The following is a 21,891-nucleotide window of genomic DNA, read 5'->3' on the forward strand; positions in this document are numbered from 1 at the left end:
TTGCTTGAATATCTACAGAGGGCTATTTTCAGGGTGACCATTTCTATGTCCTTGTTTAACATTCAGGTTAATCAACTATAAACTTATATAAAAAGTATAAACATGTAATTGAAACTGTTTTCATGAATGGTTTACAACAAAAAAAGATTCTACTCTAAGACAGAATTCAACTTCCATGCAGAAATAATATTGTAGCACACAAGGGAGTTGTGCTCTAGTCATGTGCTATGTATTCTAGTTCACCCCATATTACAATGTAATGCACGTGTCAGTGTGAATAAGTACTAGTTGAAGAATTTGTGTTAAATGTTGTGTTCATTAATGGTAGGTTGCAGCAGAGAATCACTAGCTGCAAAAGAGAATACAAAACCACCGATGAGGAGGATATGGGCCTAGGGTAGGCTAATAGTGTATTTAGAGAAGCCTATTAAAATAAATGTGTAGTCTAAACATAGACATAGTCTTGAACAGAAAGAGAAAGCCGTTTGAGTATGGAAGATAAAGGTAGAGATCCAGTGCACTGGGGAAAAATTAGCTTGTTCTCCATAGCGATATAGACGCCCTTAGACCTTAGCACCCCCCCCAACACACACACACACACACACACACTTATCACCACCATTATCCACCAATTATCTCCTCTAATATCTAAGCAACGTTTCAGCCTACGTCTTGCGTTTCTTTCTTTTCTAGCTTTGAGGAACGGTCACCTCATGATGATGTGTGCACACTCCGCCTCTTCCCAGCTGATGCTCGCGCCCTGCTGTCAATTTCTATTCTGAGAAGAGTAGTTGAGGAAGGGGGGAAACAGAAAACAAGAGAGGGTCTGCGGGGTAGCGCAGCAAAATATCCATGGGTGGTTGTGTGGGTAGTCATCATGATTCTTCAGGCAGTTTAAACGAAAATTCAGACGGAACTGGAGGTAGGAAATAAGTTATACACTGGGGGTGATATGTTAGTTATTGATTGGAGAAATTTAGTGCATGCTTGTTCCCATGCGCCTTGTCTTCCCTTGTCTGCTGCTGTCTTCACTGTCTGTAACATCGTGCCGATATTATAGTGTTTTTTCTCATGCACTGTTATTCCAGCCGGTCTCATTGTTAGCCATACATTAACGGCAACAAAAATGTTATTATAGCCTTTTGGCAAACGCTGTCTACTGCTTTCAATGGATGCAGCTTTTGGATGTCCCAACGAGCTAACATGCTAGCTTGCTAAGTCTAAAAAGAACGACTGCTAGCCTCTTTCAACTAGCCTATTTCGGTCAGTTGTGTTGTTAAAATGTGGGTCAGTGTTTTCGCGCAGGAATGCGGAACATACTGAGTAGTAACTTATCTTTTTTCTCTCTTATCTCCTAATTATCTGCTCCCTCTCAACTCTATTGCATTGCGTTGTTATTAATTCCTTAAGTCGTTTCTGTAACGTGAGAACATCTAAAAAGGGCAGTAGAATGATACTGTTGCGGGGTAGGGTGCATGTTCATCTCACTGAGCATCAATCACTCCGTGTGTGTATGTTAGCTATCGTGGCCCTTTAGGCCTATGTGAGTAACGTAGATAACAGCACTGTAAAGAAAGATTTTTCTCGCGCATCATTTTAGGTTAACTTTTGGAATCATCATTAACAGTAGTACGGCCACTTAGATAACGCTCTCTTATTAAACGTGCGTTACTGTGGGTTTGTCATCAATTCGGCCTATTATTATCTTGTCACAACCTGGCTCTATGTTACCAAAGCTTGGAAAACATTTTCTTGCGAGTTTAACTTGAAATACTCGTACCAATCCTCAACACGAATGTTCCTCTTTGGTCGGGATTTCCGGTGTCTAGTGTTGCAGATGTTGTAAGGCTACTGTAACTGACAATTGAGCGTGTGCTTTAGGGGGGAGGGGCAGGTTCAGCACAAAGGAGTATACTTGACTCCATACACAATTGACGACTTAAAAGTTACACTTGCCACCTCGGGCTAGGTATATGTACACAAAACAAAATAAAGAAAGACATTTAGTGTAGCATTTAAATGAAATGTATCTGAAATATTTCGGTAAAAACTCTTAAAATTGCTCTGGTTGAGTTTCACTGCACATTGTCTATAACTGTTTAAAGGAGCATACCTCCTTTCCTAATACTACTGAAAAGCATCATATGTTTTTCTTACTCTCATTCTTTGTAACCTACCTGACTGACATTTGCTCTAAACCATGTGGAGAATGTCATCAGTTCAATGGCAACTCTTGTTCATGGCCTAAGGCTACACATCCTGGCACTTGAATAGCTCTAGAAGTGTTTCATGTATTTATCCAAATCTCAGTGTGAAGTTATGACAAAACATTTTCCATTGTTGGCCCTACCTCTCTCAGCCCTCTTCAAAGTGCCATTCAGCACAGCCTTGACTTGCGCAAGTAGTGTAACGGAGAGAATATGCAGCTGAAAGTACAGCTGGACCGACAGAGACCCCCGCACATCTGGAGCTCTGTCCTCACCAGCTGGCACTGGCTTAATTAATGCATGAAGATGAACCCACTTCATCTCCGTCACAGAAGCCCCTCTGTCAATCAGCACAGACTAGAGAGGGGCATTCACCACACCACATTTATCACGGGACTCAACCGCTCTGTACTTCTACTCATTTATTTTCTGGAAGTTTTGTTGTGTTTTTTAATCCGTGCACAAAGTAGTCTCAATGTGAAAACAAAAGAAGGGGCAGCCATCAGGTTGCAGGTTTTGAGGATCGTGGTGGATGAAACAGAAGTCGATGGACTGTCCTGCATTATGCAGTGTTTGAGTTCTCCACACAGGCTCTTCCCAGTCCAGCTTGGCTGCACTTGGCTTACCAAGTAGCCATGGAGATGAGTGAGGTCTGTAGCCACAGAAGGTGGGGTGTCCTTAAGTTCAATTTGATCTTAGAATACAACGTTCTCAAGATCAAATTGGAGTGTCGTGCAACTGTAGCCCATTCTGGAGCTCATAATTCATTTATGAGATGAGTCATTTTTAAGAAACTTTTAAACTGACTGCCATCAATCTTGTGTATTAGAATTAGCCTACTTGCGTAATGGTATTGAGAATTAATGCTCCTACTTTTGTTTTGTTCAAAACCATCACTGTAATGTTGATGGCCTTTAAAAGGATTATTGGAGTTGCAAATGAGTCCCCAAAGAGTTTCCAGAGATCTGTAATGTGGCCCGTGGCACTCAAAGGTTGTGTAATTTTACACTCGTCACATGACCCGTGTGTGCATGTGTGTGTGCAAACCCAGGCAGTGACAGAGGAACACAGTGCCCGACCGTGCTATCCACTGAGGATGTCACACAGGGCTTCCTGCAGATGCACACACATGCTGACTGACCCAGATGACAGCTTCAGAGTCGCTGAGCTGTTTCAGCTCAGCTGTCCAGCTTCTTCATGGGCATGCCACCCTCATGCGTGACACTGTGGGATCTTCTGAGCGTGTGGTGGTCACAGTCACACAGTTCACCAGTGCTGTTGGGTCGTTGCGTAGTTTCCCACCACTGCAATTCAGTCTTCTTGTTTTGCAGGTTTTCTTTCTCTGTGTCTGTGTGTGAGTGTAAGCTGATGTCTCCTCCCTGTACTGACCAGTTGGCAGAGCTGATGGTTCCCAGATGTCAGGCCGCCCTCACACAGCTCGCTCAGAAGAGCTCATATGCCTGACGCCTGCCTGCCGAGGAGAAGTACACACTGGATTAAATACCTCATGGATGAACTCAATTCCTCTGTATTTTCACAAGGGGTGCGGTGGCTGGGTGTACTGTAAGGCCCTGCACTGGCTGAGAGAGAGAAAAGGTCAGATACTAAAAGATTAGTTAAAGGCGAGACCACCTTACAGCTGGATAATGTGTGACATCGTGACTGTCATGAGAAAAATGAGTGGCACTGCTCTGCTCTTCTGTCTCAAGAGTATACGTGCATACGAGCATACACACACAAACACTGTAAGAACATCAAACTTTTCAATACAGCTGGTGTTCATTAGTGGTTCCAGCTAAAAACTGAATTAGCCTATTTTCATCTTGTCCCAAAAATGGACTATTATATCCAACAACTGTTGGTAACCAATATGTGAATTAATTAAGCTCCATGCTTTTCTAATTACAAAAAAATGGCAAAGGGCTTGTTCATAGATGGGTTTTTTTTTCTCTTTCTGTTCTGTTCAACGACCAGCTGCCATGTGTCTGCTTTTATAAGTGATGGGCTTCACAAAGTGCTTTCAGCAAACCGCATGCAATTTGACCAGAGTGACGTGCTGCTATGTCTGGTGTTTTAGTGAAAATTGATACACCGGCTTAATGACCTTTATATCTTTCCTTCGCTGCGACAGTTCCAGTGCTCCATCTTCTCTTTCAGCTCTGCATCCGGTCCATTCAGGTTAATCAGCTGTTGTTAGTTTTATTTACTTATTCTGTAAGCTGTTCTCTTCTCTCATGGATGTGTTGTGACCCAGAGTTAAAGAGAGAGAGGGTGAAGTCGTTTAACATGAGCACTGCTGTCAGTGTCACTGCAACCTTCTAAAATGCTGTTTGCTGTTAAATGATTTAGAAATGCTTTGAGACAGTCAGGAATGGCATTCTCAAGGGACAATGAAAACACGCGCATCTAATCTATTCTACACATTCTTTGTTTCACTGACAGAATGAAACTACATTTCAGTGATCTCACTAAGTAAGCAAATATAACAGGACACCAGAAATATACAATATGCATAGAATGTACAAGAATCCCGATTATTCTGCCTAAATTATCATGGCTTCACAACTGCATGACCACTGTACGGTCGACAATCATTTTTCATATCTTGACACCAAAAACTGCAGTAGTTTCCATTGGAATGAAATGGTGTGATAATCTCTGTGTGTTCTGTCCCCCCGGCACTACCTACTGTTTAGTACGAGTGCTTGTAAATGCCACAGAGCATCTGTGCTAAATTAGATTAACGTGTTGGCCATTCCACCTCACTGCACAGACCGGAGCATCATTCACTAAACAGGAAGTAGAAGAACGATCTTAATCAGGCCATGGATTTTCTTTACGCCGGTGTGTGGCTTCATTAAGTGTGAGTGGATGCTCTTCACAGCAGTGTGGCCTTCAATGTGATCACTTTACAAGATGAGGCCAGTGTGATAGACTTAATTATGTCAGCGTTGTTTCCTTATTTTTTTTGTTATTTAAAGTCATGACACTGCCAAGGAGGGTATGTTTTCGGTGCGGTTTTCTGTCTGACTGTGTGAAGTCTTCCATAAAAACTACTGGCCTGGTTTTCATGAAACTGGTGAAAAGGTGTTGCAAGAGGCAAAGAACCAACATTTTCGACAGGCTCTGACTCACTGGACATCTAGGAAAAAATGTAATCCGCATGCTGTTCTAGTTTAGTTTTTGTTTTTAGTCCTGTGTCAGATATCTTTAAAGGTGCAGTCAGCGATTTGACGCTATTTCAAACCAATAACATTTTTTGTCACAATCATCTTCTCACGACCTGTAGCTGCCCATTCCGTGGATACACTGTTAAAAAAACGGTCTCTGTAGGCAGCCCAGGCTCCGAAAACTGGAAACAAAGTAGGGGCAGCTTGCCCCCCTAACAAAAACGAAACTTTGTGTGGTATTTTCTCTGGGAATACTGAAGGTAGGGGTGAACTACCTCTCTAGTGTGTTTTGTTTGATGCTCTGTTCAAAAGCGTCTGCTAATAAATGTAAATATAGTCTTATCATAATCAAAGACAACTTAGCAAACTAACGTAGCAAACATAAAGAAGAACAAAGCAGTGACACTATGTCTCAGTTGGATAGCAAACGCATAACAATTTAAAGTAGCACTATGCAACAATTTTAGCAAAAATTACCTTAATTATGCCGGTTGAGAGTCGTTCTGATGGTTCTACAACACTTTCTGGGTCGTTTGGTGGGTGCTTCGTCTCCCCCTATCGCTTCTCCGCGGAAAAACCGAATATGCAATGCAATATGTGGTTTGATAGTCTCTTGAACAATGTGTTTGCTCGACCATTTTTTTGTGAGCCCTGTATGTGTTTAGCTTGGTTTTTTGATGGCTAGCTCGCTAGCTAGTGGGGGTTTAGCGTAGCAGTCACTTGCTACCGAAGCTGCAGGGGGAGCTGTGTAGTGAAAAATGCGAGCCCAAATCCAGCGAAAAATCAGAAACAGCGAAGGAATAACCAGACCTGCATAGTTCTTCTTTAAAGGTGTTATATGCAATATATTTATTGTAATAAATCTGTTCATAAATATGGCATTAGAGATTAAACAAACATGTTCTTTTCTCATGACTTTGTACAATTATCAGTCAAAAGGATAAACACAATAAAGCCACAGGGCTTATTTCCATTGTGGTCCTTAAGATGTGTGCATTTGGTGGTGTGTGTCAGTGTTTGCAAGTGTAGGCAAATGGTGAAGGCATATGTTTTAAAGTGAATGTAATTATGTTGGTGGTATGGTATGCACCCACAAGGTTGCCTAAGCATGCAAGTAAAGCAGGCGGGGAAAGGTCAAGCATGCATCACTGTGCAGCACTTCATTAAGTAATATACACACTATTGTCATGTGCAAATCTCCTAACAGGAAAGACATTTATTCAGTAAGCAGTAATTCTGTTGTTAAAAAGCCTACGCCTATGTGAAATGTGGTGAGGAAGGTTGACATATTGTGGAGTTGTGAAAAAATAAAACGGATTACACATACTAGATCATGTGTATAAATGAATGTGATAAGTATCATGGTGCAATGCCATCACTGATTTAGAGTAATGTTTGAGAAATGATTAATGATGTCTTCGGGATATCCAACACAGAGTTTTTTTTTCCCATGAGGCACAATACACTGAAATTCTCACCTAGCCTATAGCCTAGCCTGAGATGCCTAGCAGGTGTTGACATTACAGTAAAAACTTCTGTTGGACATCAGGCATTTGTACTGTAGCCTGTTTGTCTGCGAGTCTGAAGATGTGGCTGGCATTTGTGTTGCGTTGTCTGACTCAAGGCCTACTGGGAAATCGCTTATTCGTCTCAAGACAAAAACATGGGGCAACAAGACAGCTCATGTTTTTTTCTCTCATAATTGGTATTTACGTCAAAGCCTGCATAAACAGGAAGTGAACATGTTGGCCCTGTGACATCAAAGCATGGGGTAAAGTGCCTTCCCCCCTGAGAAGTGTGGAGTAGGTCATGTTACCCTCAAGCCCACCTCCTGATTGAGGCAGCAGGGGACTTTCATCTCTCATCTAAGTGAGGAGGAGGCATGTTCCTCCTGGCCTCCATCCGTGGTGTGCAGTGAGTGGTCATTTCTGGGTCGCACAGAACTACTGCGCAGATTTCCTGGCCAAGCTGAATTATTGATAGCTGGTGGGTACAGTGGTGTGATGTCTATGGCTAGACTCACTCTCGCCTGTGTGGATGGCCATGCAGCACTGAGATGATCTGTACTGATTTCTTTTGCTGGTTGTTTAAGAGGATAAAATAGTTTTCACCCAGTATACATGGTACCTGTTTGTTATGGTAATATGTTTTGAAATTGTGTATCAGGATTGTTCTGCAACTCTCCTGTGATTTGAATCCCAGCTGCTCCGCTTTTCAAAAGTGTCCTGGACTGAAGCCTGGGTCTAGCTCTCTAGAATGCACGGTGACAGAGCATGGGTGGACCTGTAATTCCAACCAGCAGGATTCAGGCGGAGGGTGTTTTTTTATTTTTTTTTTTGTCTGTGCATCTTGCAATTGTTACATGGTGTCCCGGACGAAAGGTTGTGCGTAATGGCCGCCAGATGTTCTCCCCCCTGTAAAATCCCTCCTCCTGCTCTCTCGCTCTCCCTCCTCCCTTCCTCACAAGCAGGTCAGGCTGGCTGTCTGTTGATGTAACTTCTTGGCCTTCGGCCCTTTTGTGCTTCCACCAGAGCCATATACTGGGAGGCCTTTCACTGTCTCCAATCAGTTTAGGAAAGTTCCATGTGTGGTGGAGGACCTGGCTGAATGGCACATCAGAGAAAAGGGTACCTACTGGTCACTAGCCGCTAGTGGCAGCTTCATGTATGCGATATATGCATAAAGCATGGCAGCACACTCAAGGATATTGAATTACTGGTGTCAATGATGTCAATATTGATGTTCAGGTCAGGATTCAGGATGTGTGTATGTGTGTGTGTGCTTGTGTGGGGTGGGGTTGGTTTCGTGAATGTTTCAGTGAGTGTATGATTACTGTTATCCAACGCTGTACGGTGTCCATACCCATTTTCCCACCTGGTTGACTCTCTGCTTGTGACGCAGACGTTGGTGTGAAATTTAACTTGCATTCAGTGAAACGTGCACCTGCGTTCTCAAGGATTCAGTCATGGAGAAGCAGTGTGCAGTGTACTTTGCACACCACATGGTTGTCATTCGCAGTTAATGCATACTTTACTGATGCTTTTATGGGATTGCATGCATACTCTAACCCACTGCTCCCCCTCTCTATCCCTCTCTCTCTCTATCCCCCTCTCTCCCTCCCTTTAGTGGCCCTGGGGCGTAACCAGCCCCTGAAGAGAGAGAAGCCCAAATGGAAGAGTGACTATCCGATGACGGACGGGCAGTTGCGCAGCAAGCGTGATGAGTTCTGGGACACGGCGCCGGCCTTCGAAGGCCGTAAGGAGATCTGGGACGCGCTCAAGGCCGCTGCCCAGGCCTTCGAGAGCAACGACCATGAGCTTGCGCAGGCCATCATCGACGGCGCCAGCATCACTCTACCACATGGTAGGACACCAAGTCAGGGGACAGTCTCATTCTGTGCTCAATGTCCAAGTAACATTTGTCTTACATTTGTCACCTTTCAGAAGTGTTTGTCAACACAGGAGTGGGGCAACTGATTATGATTTGTTCTAGGTATCCAGTATGTGGTATGTTCCCAGGTATACAAGAAGCTAAAGAGCTTTTGTCATATAGTTATTTGTGATTCAATTGAATATTGAAGTGCTATTGAGTGTACCACTATATTTAGAGGCCATTATATAGCATTGAAGGATATAGCTCTTAGAGACCACTGTGCAATTAATTTGATAAACAAGAGAGAATAGATATAGTTATGCATTGTGGAGTTGTAAACATGAGTTCTTCCATCAGTTTAATTTATTTTATTTGTCTCATGTAGTGAATATTGCTAATGGGACAAACGTGGGAGAATTATTTCAAAGCATTCACCCTGACGTTTATTCATTTCAACCATGTTGGCGAATCATGATGTTGGAGAGAGTGTAAGGTATCTATTGAATTGCTGCATTTTTTTAATGAAGTTGTTCTACTGTGGATGATTAAGTAGGCAGGTGTTTGAGTACTCCAGAAAAGGTGGCTTTCTCAGTCCTAATCAGCTTAGATCGAAATGTGTTTGCTTGGCTCCACAGCGTTTTTGTGTGTGCGTTTTGGTTTTGCATTTGTGAGTGTGTTTTTAAGCCAGCTAATCACCTGTAGCTACACTGGGAGCAGTCGACATAGTGACTCACACACCATTACAACAGGGGCGTCACTAGACCTTATTCACTGGGGCACGTGCCTGTCACTTACCAGCCAATAAAAAAAAACAAGGGGAAAAAGAAAGGGGCCATAATAGCCAATCAGGAAATAGCACCTCTGTAGCTGGGTAAGATTGAACGCAACAACCAATGAAAATTGTTCACCTGATTCTTCCGAGTATTTCGTCCGCTGGAGCTCGTCATATCACTTTGAGCACAAAGTAAGTCGTCCCCTGTTTTAATGTTACAACAAATTTGTTTGTTTCACAACTTGTTTGACAGAAAAAAATGACAAGTTGATCGCTGTTAGAGAATGTTGCCCACATAATTAGCATCTGTTTTTCAATGATTAGCGTCGTAGCCTACATTTAGCAACAGTTTACCAGCTTGTGCTCTCTCCCTCACACACAGACTCACACCATGCGTAGGCTGCTTGCACACATGCGGACAATTAATAAGGATTTATACGTATACTGTAGAGAGAGTCCTGTAAAAGTAGCCTAGACTGTTTGTGAAGCTGCCCTACTGTAAAACTAAACATAGCCTGATAAACTGTTCAGAGATGGACATCAGACAATTCTTCCTGAACAGAGGCAGAGGGAAAGCAACAGTGAGGAGAGATGAGGAGGACGAGGGAGGTATGATAATTGTCCATATTAAAGGTAAAATGTATGCTGGTAATAGCCAGTGCTGTGATTTGATCAATGGTTTAATGGTAAACTTAAATAAGTTTGCTGCATTTGTAAATGTAGCCTATAATAATCTACACAGAATCAGAGTACACAAAATCAGACTCTGATTCTATGTAAATTATTAGGCTACATTTGCAAATTATCACCAAAAGTCAGTATGAAGGCTTTAGTAGGCTATTTAAAGGTGCCATGTGTAAGAATTGAGGTAAAAATATCCAAAAAATGAGCTACACGCATCAAAAGAATGAGAAGAAATAAGGGCGATGATGTCATTAAAAAAATGACAAGGTATAGTGCTGCAGAGAAGTCAACCTAAATTAGCATGCTAAATTACTAGCCACAGCCCGACAGGTGTCATAATACCAGTTTCGGCCATGGGAGGCGGTATGCAGGCAACATAACCGCCAGCCAAACTGCAATACACGTGTCTCGGTTGTTACTCTAGGGTAGACCAACTCACTTTCTGGCGGTATACTGCCCCATCTTTTATGGAATGTGGAGTATGAATTGATTTTTTGGCGGACATTACACATGGCACCTTTAAGCTACAACGAACTGCAGTATTGCCAGGATGACTACAGGACCCTTGCCTGGGAGGGAAGTATATCTCAATTTTGACTAAAAATAAGCTACTCTTGTGTATGAAAGCCTAATAAATTCATGCAGTGAGTATACAGTAGGCCAACTTATGCCTATGTGTTTGGATGTTGCTGGATAGTGGCTGCTACAACAATTGAGGGAGAGAATGCTGGAGGAGGAGAAGGAGGAGGAGAAGAAGGAGGAGGAGAAGAGAGGGGAGAAAGAGCACAGGCTGGGCAGTCCAGTACCAGGCAGGAGAAGGAGGAGAGAGACAGGCAAGAAATGGATGAGGACATGATGGGGGCTAGATTTAAAGCCATTAATTCATATTGCGCGCACATTTAAATGTTTTTTTTTTATATATATATATATATTGGGAGTTGGGGGCCTGTGCCCCAGCAAAGCTCTAGGTCTAGAATCGCCCCTGCATTACAATTGCATTTTCACAAACCACACAAGCACTAGCCAGTATTTTAGGGAAAATTGAAAAACACAGACCTTAGTTAATGCCATCATTGGAGACCTCTGTGGTTGATGAGGGGAGCTGCTAGTACATGTGGCCTCGGAGGACACAATACCATAGTGGGGATTGTACTCTTGCAGCTAGGTGACTTCAGTCTGATGTACTGAATAAATGTAATGGTAAGAAATGATGACGGTCAGTGGAAAGTTTGTTTGTATGCTCATCTAATTGCCAGTAGTCTAGTGTTACACTGCATGGCCACAAGGAGGCATCAGTTGGGTGTAATTGGCTAATTCCCCTATCAAGTGCAGTGGTGTGCGACCATAACCACATGTTTCTTGTGGAGGTGCAATGTCAAGCGCAGGTGTGCCTGACCTGGGGCCTGCCAGACCTTCACTTTTGACTTTGAAAGTGTGTGGACCTAACTGGAGGTCAGTGACACACTCAGCTGAGAATAGCCTACCTGCTATCTCCCCAGTCAGCCCATCCGCTGGCACGGCTCGATCTTCTCAGCCAGGCTCGGCGGCACAGTGTGGACGCATGTAAAGGCAGGAAGCATTATGGACGGCTCCCACTATCCCAGCCACGGCCTCTTCAGAGGCCTGGACCAAAGATTGTTAAGGCGGAGCAAGATACTTCGTCGTAGTTCATGTCTATGGGCGCGAAATGGGGATCGAATCCTGTCTGCATAAAGAGGCGTGGTCGATGGCGGTATGGACGAAGCCGCACGTTGCAACCGCCAACAGCAGCTGCATAAATAACCGGCGCACACCTGATATAAGGTTTTCTCCAGACTGGAATGCTCAAAAATGCTAAAAATGTACCTGAAATGTTCAGAAGGGTTTGAGGATCATGAAAACGTGCCCGAAATTCACATTCCTAACTCTATAGAACCAAGACCTTAGCATATGTGGTGAAATTCTGAGCTATGCCCATAGACTTCAATGGAGCAGTCGCTGCCTCTGCTCTGCATAAAGGGGGATTTTGACCCCCCCTCATGCGATCTGGGTTCCCGGAAGTGGCTCCTGATGAAACATCTTGCTCCGCCTTAACAATCTTTGCCTGGACATCCTCTCCAACAAGCTGTCTGTTTCATTGGCCATTATATGGAGGTTTGGTAGCCTATGGGATTCATAGGCATTAAACATGAGCTTCAATGTAATATTATGATGATTCTAATTATGATGATCATAAAAATAGAATAATAACATAGTAATTACGGTACAATAATTCTCAATGTTAAAACTATTCTTCAATTAGAAGTAGTAAAAAAATATTTTGGCCGGAAGCCGGCGACCCAGGTTCGATTCCCGCCCAGTGGTCCTTTCCGGATCCCACCCCGAATCTCTCTCCCACTCGCTTCCTGTCATTCTCTACTGTCCTGTAAATTAAAGGCATAAAAGGCCAAAAAATATATACAAAAAAAATTCAGCAACGAGTAAGACAACTCACATTATACTGGTTTGCAAAGGGACAGCAATATGCATCCAGAATGAACGCTGGTATTATAGCTTCACTATGGCTACCGGGGGACTGTTGAGATTGTCTTGGCTGTGAAATTATCAATTTGTATGTGACTAAAGGATGCTCTTGAGATTATGTGCTATAACACTGTAATGGGATGATAATTTGATCAACTGTCTCAACTGCATCATGAATCTGTCAGCGCTTGAGAAGGCGTAATGTGCTTCTTGTTCCCTGGCAGTGTCCTCAAAAGCCATCCAAGTTAACAAGTGTAACTACTTTGCCTATTTCTTATAATTCCCCTCATCAAGCATGGTAGCTTTAAAGGAAAATGATTACGGCCATGCTAGAGCTAAGTATCGAATTTATTGGAAGCGCTTTTGTCAGATCAGGAGCATGCACAAGAAATTCCACTTTGTCATATCTGTTGAGTTTCCATCCGTAGAGCCCCCTTGCTAAATGATACAGACACCTCCGCAACATGCTGCCGAGGTGCCTCCTGAAGTGACATGTACACGTCTACTCGACGGGGGGGAAATGGAAGTACAGTCTTGCAGTAAGCAGCGGTGTGCGTGGAGGACAGTGCAGCAGCCACAATATGAAAGGCACCAACGGGCCCCAAAGGGCCAGACTGTTGTCCCTGGCTTACTTAGTCAACCATTGGTGAGCACAGCAGAGTTAGAGGGAATAGGTGGACAGTAATGGGCCGGTTCAGTGAATGGCCAGGGTAAAGCCCTGGCTGGAGTGTTACTTTGTGGCATTCCCCGCCCACACTCACCCCACCGCTCAGTACGCAAAGGTCAAATCATCCTTCCGCTGCACGCATTCACACACACACACACAGAGAGAGTGTTTTATTCGGCACACACAGTCATCCTTCCTTCAGGGCTCTTTTGTGTGAAACTGTGACAAGGTATCCTTGGTCTGTTGAGGTAACATGATTTAACCATGCCCGCGCAAATAGAACGTTCAAGCATTGTTTTTGTTTTTATTGTTGAAAGGGTCTATTGGCAGTAATCTAACCAGCTTGTGTGCGGCTCACAGGCCTTTTTGACGTGCTGATGGTTCATTACCATCTGTTTCAATTATGGCAGTACGACAATCGCGCCTAGATGGGGACCAGTTGCTTTCCCGGTGTATCATCCGCTGTTCCCTCGTATTCTAGTTTTTATTCTTCTCTTGTGCCCCCCTGTGCATTTCCATCACTCGAGCCCACTATGTGTTTATCACCCCTCTTCTCATACCCCCAATCTCCCCTCTCTAAAATGTGTCCCACCAGTAGAATTGGATGCATGCACACGGTGCTCTTAGCTGGTAGGCTCTTTGATTCATTGTGTACTGAAAGAATCAGCTGATCAGCTGGTTGAGTGATGTGTGACACAACACACACACACACACACACACACAAACCTCACTCACAGGTTATTATCCCGTAGCGTCTCATTTTTCTGTTCAATAACAAAGCTGTCGTGACATACAGAGACGATACTGCAATCAGAGAGAGCTACGTAGGAAAAGCAATGGTGTTGATAAACGGAATCTTGGAGATGAGTTGAGAGACAAGCTCATTGCCAAGGCCGGACGTCAGCGTCTTTGTTGCAGTCGCACAAAATTAGCTTTTTCATAAACACTGTCAGGTCGATGGTCACCTGAAATGGAAAATGTTGAGTGCTGATGTGCTTAATTCTGTGAATGAGACCTACAGGGAAAAAGCTGAATAATACTATCCATCTATAATAATAACCTGTTGTGAACCTGTTTTGAGTCACCTTCAAAAAAGAATTATAATGGGCCAAGTATTTTAAGATGAATAACATTTAGAGAATGGATTTTCAAAAGCTAGCTGAACTAGATGTACCGCATAGCGGTACACAATATGACCACCGCTCAGTCCTGTACATCCGTTCCACGAAAATAAATCACACTTCAATGTGTCTTCATCTTTTACTCCATCCCCCACTCTTGAAACTTTTGTGTATGCTTGTTTGGCATGCCTGAGTGTGTGTGTGCAGCTGCACAGAAAGTAGCTTACTGGTGCTGAAAAGGTGAATAGATTGTAGAATAGCCAAAGAAGATGTAGCATTGTTATAAAACCTTTAAAATCTCTAAACAATCACAAGTAGGGCAGTTCATCACAGTTCATCCATTGCAACTGGATTGATGAAAGGTCACTTACACCTGTAGGCTACATTGTATTTGGGAAAAGCAAAAGGTATCAGCATAATGTTATTTATTTATTTATTTATTTATAAACAAAAACATCTCTGTCAGTTCCATGCCGTTTTCAACAGCTATCAAAAACAAAGGTAATTTTTGGATGGATGAATTTTTTGTGAATGTTTCTTCTTCTACATAAGATTTTAGTCATCTTTAGTTCATGTGATACTTTATTGTCAATGCACAAATTAAGTAACAGTAGTCTAAAACGAAATGCTGTTTTACATCTAACCAGTGGTGCAAATAACTGACATGTCCAAATGGGCCTTGATGAAATGCGTCGCTAGACTGTTCATACACATTTTAACGGGCCAAAGTTGAAGAGCTGTTGTCCGTTATTGTTCGTGCAAATATAGGCTGATTCATGTTCCCTTGCATTGTGTAACTGAGGTCCATGGCTAGTCTGGCTTTCACCAGACCAAGCTCAATCTTTTAAGAAATCAAAAAATAAATAGCGGGCAGACCAGTCCATAGGCACCCGATATTGTTTAATTTTCCGATTGAGATATCCACGCTCTGGCTATTCTAAATCCAAAAATGCATCAGGGAGTTATGACAAAACTGTAACTAACAAACTAGATCCTAATAGAAAGCTGGCAGCTTCCCTAAGCTACAGGTAGGCTTATACGGTAGGCCTATTTTCAACATAAATTGTCAATAGGCTATGCTGGCGACACAAATAAAATCTCCTTTGGAAACCAATGGCTTACGCCTTACAGTATCAAGCGGACTTAAACTGCCATATCGTGGCGAAAAGTTGTAATAAAATTCACGCAGCTCCATGAGTCAAGGAAAGCGCGAATGAAGTAGCCACTACCTAAATGGGACCCACTACACAGTAGCTTAAGGTGTGTTGCTAAAGCAGCCATAATGAAATGAAGGTGTCATTGTTTGGATACTTCACACACATGCTTTTTAATTTCACAGACTACAACTAACAAGCTGGAATCAAAGCACATCGATTCCCCTCTCACACCATGCACGCACTTAAAACAAAATAAACAGGCGCCTCAGTCTCCGCGCATGTATAGGCAAAACTGTATCAGACCGGGTGTAGCGTTGGTAAATCTTCCATTGCACAGAATGATTTTTGTAGCACGTGCAACAAATGACAGTCGAAAGATACAATTACAGTGCTGCTATCAATTTGCTTGGTATAACCGCATTTATAGTTTTCTACAAATGCAATCAATCAAATTGGCCTCCATCACTCAACCAACGCTAACGGTAACATTACCTAGGTCCTTATTGATATTATAAGATTAACGTACCTGCAGTAAAAACCAAGCATGTCCGATAAACATCCTCAGATTTATTTCGGCTTCAAGAAGAAATGGGAACTACATTTCATGTGAACATCGTCCTATCCTTATTAGACGTTCTCTGCGGTAAACTACAGTCCTTGTAGGAAGCGTCCATTGTTTTTCCAACCCACTTTTAACTTCCTTTTAACACTGCAACGATGCGCTATCTAGTGGACAAACGACTACTTATCGCCAATACTAGAAATGCAGCCATGATGATGAATATTTGGCTTTCTTTTAATCCTACTGAATTTGTAATTATGTATCGGCCGTTCTAATACCGATAGTATGTGGGTGCCTGTGTGTGTGTGTGTGCATGTGTATATGTGTGCACCGCCATCTACAGGCCAATGAGTGTACAGTCACTAAATGTACACATAACCTAATTTTTTTAGGTTTCATTCCCCCCCCCCCATGAATGAAATTCTACGAAACTTGGCATACCCCCAGAGAATGCCAGGTCAATCATACACATAAAATTTGGTGCAGTTCTGAACATCTTAACTGAAGATAGGGGCGATTAAAGCAGAATAATATTGCATTTTCATTTTTTACCGGGGGGGTGCAAATCACAAATGAGTGATTATGAGCCAGGTTGATGTGGGCCCTTGAGACCAACATACCATAAAAGATTCTTCATCCTCAGTGCCACGGTTCAGGTAGTTATTTAGGAAAAACTGTTTTTTTTTTGCGGTTCGGGGGGCCCAGCACGGGGGGGAGTGGCCCCCGGGGACGAAACGAAAATTTTCCGTAAAAGTTTGACAATCATTATATGACCGCTTCGCTAGCGGCGGTCATAATAAAAGACGTTGTTGTGTGTGATTGTAGAGCCAAGAATAGGTATTTATGAGGTTGGATGTTTTTGTAAGGCTTTGAAGGCAGAGTCTGACAGGCTGTTACCCTTCTAAGTAGTTCTATGGTGTTTGTGAGTTATTTTTTGGCAACCTCTGTAAGTGTAGGGCTGGATATCAGGACCTGAGTCTTGTCCCCCTCCCCTTGTCTCCTACAACCATAAATTAATTGATTCTTGCTACAGTAATGCACATATTGCCTCTTGAGGATTGGTAAACTGCAACTTCTTCAACTGAGTACAGTATCAAGGGACCTTTTCTCCTTACAAGGCCATAACACGTCATCTAAATCATTAAAACGAGTCTATAGCTCGAGCATTAAAGATAATAAGTATCCATCTATTCATGAGTTGGATGTTCCAGGGGTAAGCTGTGCCTATGTTTATGACTAATAAATCATGCAGTGCAATCATGCAGTCCTGGTCTGCTGTCGAGGGGAAGTTTGAAATTATCAGCTGACTGAATAGCCTGTTACGAAATCCAATTCAGCAGGGTCTTTTGTTGCAGAAACGGGGAGTTCGCCCGAGTGGCGTGTTTGCCATCGAGCCGTTGCCTAGCAGCAGGCCTGTCAATTACTGTCAGTTCAGCTCGTCACTCTTGCATCCTTGTGGCCCCTGTTTGTCTGACAGGCCTGACTGGTGGTGCCCACGCGTCCCCTTTGGAACAGACACATTCTAAGTGCTGTTCTCGCACTTCTCCTCTTCTTCTCGTTTCTCCCGTCCCTCTCTTTCTCTCTTCCTCTTTGCCTGCCATTGTCTTCTCTGTTTGAAGAGTCACGGGCCAGCTTCTCTGTGGTGATCCATCCACACATCATGTTTTTCCATGGTTCCTCACCTGGTTTGTTGAACACTGAACAGAGCCCTTTGTGAGACTTATCATGTTATTTCCCAGTCTGAGATGGATGTACAGAGGTACTTTTTGAAGGTTTCACATGCAGCTCCTGATAGATGATTTGTTAACTTTGATCTATTCAGTAATCATTTATACTATATATTATGTGTGTGTATGATATGGACCTGTGTCTGCAATAAAGCTTATATATAATCATAGGATAGTATAGTATAGTATAGTATAGTATACCCTATCATGCCATGCCATGATATGGTGCTTCATCAGTTTTGCCGTAATGTAGTTGTTTAGTTCAGTTGTTCGATATGTTGAAGATAACCTTTTCCCCAGATATGAAATTTCATTGAGAAAGTACTACCAAGAAAAGTCATAGTCCACACCATCCCTTCATTCATTACTATTAACTAATAGTAAGCATACCCATGTCTTTAAACTGTTACATCTCACCTCTTCAGTTAACACTAACTCTGATGCCTAAGACTGTTAACAATAATACTCTCCAACTTTGGATTTGAAAGTCCAGTGGACCACTTCACCTTTTCAGTTTCCACCTTCGGCCGGACATATGCTCAATGTGTCCATGCATTCCGCTGAACTACACCTCATGACCAAATTCTCACTGAAAGTGATGAGCTCACATCATCTCTGCATCAAGAACAATGAACTGAGTGCCTATTAGTTTGATGTCAGCGAAACAGAAACCAAGTCCTGCAACCAAGGACTCTTTTTTTACTTTCTTTCTCGTTTACCACCTTTATCACACTTTTACTTCCTCAGTGGACCAAGTTGCACTGCTTTTTCTGCTTTCCAAAGCCTGGTTGGGGAAAGTGCCTGATCACGTCATGTCACAGCTGCCCAAGCGCTTGATGGGGACCTGTGACGTGACATAAGCAGCAGCATTCATACCACATTCAGGTCCAAGTACCCACAGGGACCAGGGTTAGATTCTGACCTGTGGTCATTATCTGATCCCAACTCTCTCTCCCGATCATTTACTGCCAATCTCTTCTGTTCTGTCTCAATTAAAGGCAAAAGACAGACAGACACACACACACACGCTTTTAAAATGCATTTGAGATACTCTCTAATAAGCACCTTAACCCCCAGCCCCCACCCATGGTTTTATTTGTTTAAAGTCACGGGTAGGCATTTTCCAGTGTTGTTGCCTTAAATGTTTTTTAAAAAACGTTCTCCTCAGTCCTCTGCTCTGCCCAGGGTTGCAGTAGGACGCAGGTGTTACACTCCGACATAATTCACCTCAGGAAGAATGCACCTCAGAAGCCAAAATGTGGCCCTGAAAAAGATGAATGAGTTCTGCTTTGTATTTCACCTGCCCGTCTACCTTTTTGTAATCCCCTCCCCAACACATTTATTTCTCTCTCTCTTGCTCCATCTATCTGCATCTCTCTTTCTTGTTCTCACTCTCTCTATCTCCCTGCATCTATCTATCTCTTGTCTATCTCTCTCCTATGCTCTCTGTCTCTCTGGTGCGCAGGTGCCCTGACCGAGTGCTACGATGAGCTGGGCAACCGCTACCAGCTGCCCGTGTACTGCCTGTCACCGCCGGTCAACATGATTGAGGAGAAGAGTGAGCTGGAGCCTCTGGAGGCGGCCGAGCCGCCGCCGGCCAGCGAGGGCCAGGAGTGCCCGCTACGCCTGCGCCTGTCCACTGGCCGCGACCTGCGGCTGGCGGTGCGCACCACGGACACCGTGCAGCACATGAAGCGGCGGCTGCAGGCGCAGGAGGGCGTGGCGGCGGGCGCCCAGCGCTGGTTCTTCTCGGGCCGGCCGCTGACCGACAAGATGCGCCTGGAGGAGCTGAAGATCTCGCGCGACTACGTGGTGCAGGTGATCGTCAGCCAGCCGCCTGCGTCCGTCTCGCCACAGCTGCCGCCTCAGAATCCCACGCCCGTGGAGAACTAGCGGCCAGAGAGGGGGGGTAGCTCTGGGTGGGGAGGGTAGGTGATGTTGGAAGGAAAGGAGGGGGTAGTAGCGTCACGTCAGTGAAACAGGACCTGCCTTTGACTCATCAAAGGGAGTCGCTGCCTAGGATGTTCTTGCCATTTGACTGAATTCCATTTCCATCAGGGTTGGCTCTGTGAGGGCTATAAGACTGTTGTTGGCACGTGAAGGAGTTGCAGGAGAAGAGAAATGCATATGGCATGACTAACTGGAAGGACTTGAGTCAGAGTTTGGGAGCTAAAGATCGCCTCAGCCCCCCTTCTGAATTATTGGAGTTCTTCTGGAGGAATGCTGGGCCGGGTGCCGTCCTCCGCTCTATCTCTCTCTCTCTCTCCCCCCTCTCTGGTGATGAGATCATGCAGAGTGTCTGCAAAGCAGACTGTGGACGGACCAGTGGACGCGCCTGCCTCTTGGTCCCTCCCAGGAAAACTTTAACGCACTGCACATAACTAAGAGCAGGCACATCAGACTTTAATACAGGTCCTTTTGGGTTTGTAAAAAGGAGGGGGACTTTTTTTCAGATGTTTTTCTCATTTACATTACGTTTTAGGTTTTTGATGGAAACTGAACAACCAAAAAAAGAGCCAGGAAATTTGAAACAGAACAGAGGGAAACATTTCTTATGAAAAAACCTGCCTTTTCTGATAATATCTCTTTCAGCCTCTGGTCCAATCATTTCTATGAGGTCAGTTGTCCATTTCTTGCCTATTGTACATTGCACTCTGTCTGCAACCTTGAAACATTTGACATATTGGGTATTTTTAGCTGGTCGACCAGTTCTTAAATGGGGAAAGCCTTCTTTTGTAATAAATCACCTGTCTTGACTTTTTGCCCATGCCTTGTGTAATTTTAGTAGGGGAAATACTAGTAATTGTGATGCATTGCATTATAAATAGTTAAGTACTCTTCAGTAAGCATCCCTATATGTATGTCCACCCTCCATCACCCTCCCTGTCCTTGCTCATGAGGGGAGCGTCATGACGCCTCAGCTCGAGTTAATGATCGAGGCTCGAAGATGTCACCTTTTCAACACGAGGAATCGAAGGGAACACTGTGTTTTGCTTCACTGTACCTGGGAATATCAGCATTATCACAACTAAGTATCTAGAGTAGATGTGTGGGTGTGTAAGTGTGAGTGAGTATGTGCATGTATGTGCAAGTGTGTGTGTGTGTGTGTGTATGTGTGTGTGTGTGCAAGTGTTAGGAGTGGCCTGCATCTGTGTGTTCACATTCCTCTCCGCGTGTACACGGCTGCCTGTTCGTGCGTGTTGTTTTGTGTAAGTGAGCATGTGTGTGTGCGCTTCAGTGTGTGGGGAAGAGGAGAGAAGAAGAAGAAGAAGAAGAAGAAGAACAAAAAGAGACTTTTCACGAGTGGAAGAAGAAATGTGCTTTGCACAAAGACGTTTTGACATCATGTCAGGGCTGCAATGATCACTGGGAATGCGCACAAGGAAGAGAACTCAACCTGATGCTGGTCCGTCTGAGGTCATAGCTGAACATGTGGGGGAACCATAGCCAGAGTCTACAAAGGCTGCCCTGGTAACAACCATCTCTTCTGAATGTAGCTGATCACAAGGAATGAAGACATTCTAATACCCTAACGCTCTTTGTATGTGTGTTTTTAAGTAGCATCAAGACAATGTCCTGATGGAAAATGAAAATGAATTTCAGAAACAATTGCATATTTTAATGAAATAGAATGCATTTTTAATTAAAGCAATGAACTTTTTACTCAAATGCTTTTAATTAAGTGTCTTGCTTTTGTCAAGATGTTATTTTCCCATTCAGTCACATACTTTAACTCAAGGTCATGCTGTGGTTTTCATCTATTGTCATAGCTCATGGAACACTAGTACACTGATAGTGTGGCACCTCACAGAAACTTTTTGAAACAAAACAAAAAAAAAATCCAGTTCAGAAGTCAACAATGACAGAAGCAGACAGGCCATTTATGTTTTGTATTTTTTTTATTTTGGTTAAGGTGGCGAGAATGCTTCAGCGGCTAAAAGCCAAGTGTT

At 43.5% G+C, this 21,891-nt stretch overlaps 1 protein-coding gene across 1 annotated transcript; it reads left to right on the forward strand.

Annotated features, from left to right (window-relative positions):
• The first annotated feature begins 741 nt into the window (after positions 1-741).
• On the forward strand, positions 742-20,376 carry ubtd2 (ubiquitin domain containing 2). Its single transcript, XM_048237973.1, has 3 exons — positions 742-922; positions 8,504-8,740; positions 19,407-20,376. The coding sequence occupies exons 1-3, from the start codon at positions 853-855 to the stop codon at positions 19,832-19,834; spliced, it is 735 nt and encodes a 244-aa protein (XP_048093930.1). The 5' UTR covers positions 742-852; the 3' UTR covers positions 19,835-20,376.
• The last annotated feature ends 1,515 nt before the right edge of the window (positions 20,377-21,891 follow it).

Source organism: Alosa alosa, chromosome 2 (assembly GCF_017589495.1).
Source record: "Alosa alosa isolate M-15738 ecotype Scorff River chromosome 2, AALO_Geno_1.1, whole genome shotgun sequence".
Taxonomy (NCBI): Eukaryota; Metazoa; Chordata; class Actinopteri; order Clupeiformes; family Clupeidae; genus Alosa; species Alosa alosa.

What these genes read in the sequence shown, in the direction of transcription:
- ubtd2 (XM_048237973.1), top strand. Translation starts at nt 853, where the DNA reads ATGGGTGGTTGTGTGGGTAGTCATCATGATTCTTCAGGCAGTTTAAAC. An exon ending in AAATTCAGACGGAACTGGAG is followed by an intron (nt 923 to 8,503) that starts GTAGGAAATAAG and finishes CCCTCCCTTTAG; the next exon opens with TGGCCCTGGGGCGTAACCAG. An exon ending in CAGCATCACTCTACCACATG is followed by an intron (nt 8,741 to 19,406) that starts GTAGGACACCAA and finishes TCTGGTGCGCAG; the next exon opens with GTGCCCTGACCGAGTGCTAC.